Source organism: Trichechus manatus, unplaced genomic scaffold (genome assembly GCF_000243295.1).
Source record: "Trichechus manatus latirostris isolate Lorelei unplaced genomic scaffold, TriManLat1.0 scaffold00236, whole genome shotgun sequence".
Taxonomy (NCBI): Eukaryota; Metazoa; Chordata; class Mammalia; order Sirenia; family Trichechidae; genus Trichechus; species Trichechus manatus.
The window spans coordinates 1,776,211-1,781,276 of NW_004444172.1; the positions used below are offsets into that span (position 1 = coordinate 1,776,211).

At 37.0% G+C, this 5,066-nt stretch overlaps 1 protein-coding gene across 1 annotated transcript; it reads right to left on the reverse strand.

Annotated features, from left to right (window-relative positions):
- Positions 1-3,873: 3,873 nt before the first annotated feature.
- LOC101359942 (olfactory receptor 1013-like) lies at positions 3,874-5,066 on the reverse strand. Its single transcript, XM_004389243.2, has one exon. The coding sequence runs from the start codon at positions 4,853-4,855 to the stop codon at positions 3,920-3,922; it is 936 nt and encodes a 311-aa protein (XP_004389300.1). The 5' UTR covers positions 4,856-5,066; the 3' UTR covers positions 3,874-3,919.

Below are 5,066 nucleotides of genomic sequence, written 5' to 3' on the forward strand. Positions count from 1 at the left end.
GTGAAAATACTTGGTAAGCAATGGCTATTTTTTCACTGACGGTCTTCATATCACTGTTATCAGCCTGTACTCTATGAAATAAAAATAAATAAGCAAACAAGCAAAAACTAATTGGATAGTATAGAAACACTATTTTACATTTGTCTTTTTAAGTCATGTACTAATGCATTTCAATGCATTTTTAAAATAAATGGAGCTGGGGCATTTGAAAAACTGCTGTCTGCTAGTCTAGAACAGCACCTATTAAACTGCTGGCATTGTGACTTTAAAAGAAACGCTGACATTTTATTTCCACTGGAATGTTCATAAGTTGCCTGTGTATAATATTTTCCATCTATAAATAGGAATAATACAGCTGGTTATGGAATCCTTGTCTGGTTTAGATGGATTAAATATCTTGCTTCAAATCCTGTAGTCCACGAGTAAGAAAGGAGGAAAGTAAATGCAGAAGTCCCAGCTCCAGAGATCCTTAACCTTCTTGTTGGGGGAGAGTGAGTTAGGAAGTAGTAGAAAAATATCTACTTTAAAATGGCCCTAGAAACAAGTTTGTCTTTTGTCTTTTCTGATTCTGATTTTTTGACTTTCCATGATATAAAGATGACAGGTTTCGTTGGCAATAAGCGCATGAGAGAACAAACATCTTAAGAGTTACTGTGAGCTTTCAGCAAAACAATTTTTTTTTCTCCAACAATTAAAGAATCAAGAGCAAAGGTATAGAAACTTTATGTGAGAGGCAGAAATAGAGATGGAGATACAGATAGAAAAGTAGATGAGAGAGAGATTCCAAAAAGTGTTAAATCTAAAGGAATACTTAGAGTGAAAATCTTTATTGGGGGTAGTGATTAATAACCATGAACCCAAAGCCAAATCAAACCCATTGCCTTCGAGTCGATTCTGACTCATAGTGACCCTATAGGACAGAGTAGAACTGCCCCATTGGGTTTCCAAGGCTGTAATCTTTAAGGAAGCAAACTGCCAGGTTTTTCTCCTGTGAAGCACCAGGTGGGTTCAAACTTCTGACTTTCTAGTTAGCAGCCAAGCACTTTAACCACTGCACCACCAGGGCTCCTAATAACCACTGAGGTATATAAATGTCTGTATTTGTTTGCTTATTCATTTTATGTATAATGAATTTATACTTAAATAATAGAGAATATTTCCTTGTGATGCACACTTTTCTTCGTCATAATCGTATTTTTACATATAAGACACGAGGTTGTAACAATGTAAAAACACCCTATTGTTGGTTTCCAAGAATGGATAGTAGTTTGCTGAAGGACAAGACAGGGAAGGGTAGCCTGGACAGAGAGATAAGGAACAAAATTGTGGACAACATGATATATTCTAGAAAATCTAATGAGTACAATTTGGAGAATTTCTATTATCAGACACATTTAATGTTTGTATTCTGGCTTAGATCATAAAGAAAAAAGTTAACTTTTAATTTTCAGTAAAATACTACTCATTTCATCATATCCTAATTAATATATCAACTCTTAACTCCAAATGAGATCTAATTGAGCCTTCTCCACCTGTACTTCCTGCCTGATCTCAGTCATACTCTTCTATGGATCCTTGCTCTTCATGTACACAAGGCCTAGATCCACCGACTCTCTGGAGAGAGACAAAGTGGCTACCCTGTTCTACACTGTGGTGAACCCATTGCTCAACTCTTTCATCTACAGCACGAGGAAAAAAGATGTCAAAGAAGTTTTCAGGAAAACAATATGGACCATACAACCACAAGGATGAAGGTCATCATTTATCTTTTTAATGAATGCTCTTACTGTATTTTCCAAATCATTGGCTTATAGACATGTTTGTAAACTTTTATCCATTTCAATTAAATTCTACAAGTTAGACCTAACTACTAAGTAAACTACTCTTTAATTTGTATTACTATGTTGCTGTAATGTAAAATATTTTAAACCTACAATATTGAGTTGTTTGATGTTCTGCAAGATTTCAGCTTGCCTCTTTGTACTACTAGACTTTTTACAGAATGTGTCCTTTTGGTGATGTCTTGGAAAGAGAAGAAAGAAATTGGTGGAATTTTGTGTATATGATTTGACTTTGAAGCTTGGCAAGCAAACCCTGTTGGGTGAGACGACATGGAATGGTTCGACTGCTGGAAATGCTCAAAATCTTACAAACATTTATTTCAGTAAGGTGTTTTCTCCAAATCCCTTCACAAAGTTCTAATTGAGTATGTAGAAAATATCTGTGTAAACCTGTGTCTTATACATTAATAAAATATTAAGTGAAGTGTTTAGAAGTTGTTTAGATTATTTTAAAAAATAAAAGATTCTAAATCCATGGAGAAAGATGTCCCTTTAGAATTGTATGTCACCTTACCTGTTGCACTCGAGTCGACCTTAAAAAGAGTGATTTCTCCCTTATATAGTGAGTATACCACCGTATTATCCCTCATGCCACACCATCCTATATGCCCCCACTAGGAGAAAATAACAGACTCAAGTGGTACAAAATGAAACAAACACACAAATTTTAAAAATTTTAAGAAAAGAAAACACTATACTCTAGATTCATTGTTTTCTTCTACCAGAAAACTTTAACTACAAAAGAAGTTTACAGCTCAATATCTGGGACATAGCAGATTTTTAGTAAATACTTTATTCAATACTCACAAAAACACTGTAAGTTAGCAATTATTAGTTCCATTTTACATATGAGGACCTTGAAGCTCAGAAGTTAGAACTTTGCTACTGAAAGATTTTAACTATTGCTGGAATGAGCACCTTTATAAAATGCATTGAAATCATAATTTTAAGACAAATAATTATAGTCACTTCCTTTGTGTTAGTTCTGGCATTTCTAATCTTTCCTTTCCCCTGTAGTTACTTTCTAATTTGTCACCGTCCACTCTTTTCATCACAACATTGCTAACATTCTGTGCTCTTCCATCACCAAGGAAGCCCTGGGACTACTGGACTAGAATGATTTGGGGCATATTCTATAAATTTCAACAATCTCTATAACATTTTCTTCATATTCCCATAACAACTAGCACATAAGGGAAAAAAGAAAACTTGAGTCAATCTTAGAGGAGATAGTCATGTAAAAATTAATCATTTGGGATCTCAGAAGTAATACATACACCTGTTTGTTTTACATTAAACCAAGGTATGGCTTTAAAACACCTACATTAATATGAATATTTAATATTAATATATTAAACTGACTCATATTTGTTTCACATTAAACCAAGATATTTATTTTTTAAAAGCTATAATAATATGAAACTGGAGCTATGTTATATAGTGTCCCTGGGTGGCACAAACGGTCAAGTGCTTAGTTAGTAACCATAAAGACTGGCAGTTAAAACCCACCCCAAGACACGTCTGCTTCTGAAAGGTCATGTTGTTGTTAGGTGCACGGAGTCCCTTCTGAATCATAGTTACCGTATATAAACAACACAAAACACTGCTGGATCCTACACCATCCTCACAATCTTTGCTGTGTTTGAGCCCATCTTATACCACTGTGTCAGTCATCTTGTTGAGGGTCTTCCTTTTGTCCCTGACCCTCTACTTTACCAAGCATTATGTCCTCCAGGGACTGGTCCCTCCTGACAACATGCCCAAAGTACTTGAGACAAAGTCTCAGCATCCTCGCCTCTAATAGTCATTGAAAACCCTGTTGAGCACAGTTCCTCAAAATATGAGGTCAACGTGACTCTGATCAATTAGACTCGACGGTAACTTTTTTTCCCTACATTCTACAGTATAGATTAGAGTCTGATCAATACTAAAACAAAACAAAAAGTCTAAAATAAAGAAATACATCTTTTTCAATGAATTCTTGTAATAAAAAAGAATAGTTTTTTAATCCCAGTTCCCCAATTCACCCTGAAGCAATCCATTATCACTTACCTCTGATTTGAGAAATTTATGTCAATTTAGACATCTGGCTGTGTTAACCTGAGAAGTTTTTTCAGAACCTCTTTCACATCTTTATTCCTCAGACTGTAGATCATGGGATTCAACATGGAGAAGACCACAGTATAAAATGCAGAAACCATTTTGTCCCTCTCAAGGGAATAGCTGGAGCTTGGGCGAGAGTAGATGTAGAGAATGGAGCCATAAAATAAGGTGACAGAGATCAAGTGGGGAAAGCAGGTAGAGAAGGCTTTGAGGCGGCCCTGGGTGGACCGGATCCTCAAGATGGCAGCAATGATGAAGAGGTAGGAGGCTAGTATGAGCACAGTGGGGGTGATGACATTGGAAGCCATGAGGAAGTACAGCACCGCCTGGTAGCTCTCTTTCACATCACATGCCAACTTCACCAGTGGTGGGACATCACAGAAGAAGTCATCAATGACATTGTCACCACAAAAATTCAACGTGAATGTGTTGCTGGTGATTATTATTGCATTGACAAAACCTCCAGTATAGCAAGATATGACTAAATAGATGCACAGTCTTTTTGACATGACCAGAGCATAAAGCAAGGGGTTGGAGATGGCCACATAGCGGTCATAAGCCATGGCGGCCAATAAGTAACACTCACTATATCCCAGTCCAACAGCAAACAAGAACTGAGCTACACAGCCAGCAAAGGAAATGCTTTTGTTCCCAGAGATGCAAGTTGCTAAGATCTTTGGGGTGTAGACAGAGGAATACCAGAGACCCAGGAATGACAGATTGCCAATGAAAAAATACATGAGTGTATGGAGCCGGGAGTCATTGCAGATCAATGTTATGAGAGTGGTATTCCCCACCAGGGTCACAGAGTACACGCTAAGGAACACCACAAATAGGACCAACTTCATCACAGGGTCTGTTGTGAAGCCGACCAGAATGAACTCAGTCACAGTGTGATTGCCCCTCTCCATAGCTAAAGGAACCTCATCCACAAATGGAGTTTAACTCCCTCAACTCGTATCAAATGAAGGCATTCTATGTACCAGGTACATGTGATGTGGTCAAGACTAAAGGTATTAAAATGAGATCTGAACAGGAATCTTGACTTCAGAAAGTGATGGGAGTTCTCTGAGTCTCAATATATTCATGTCAATAAAAACTATTTGTAGTAGTACAGCCATA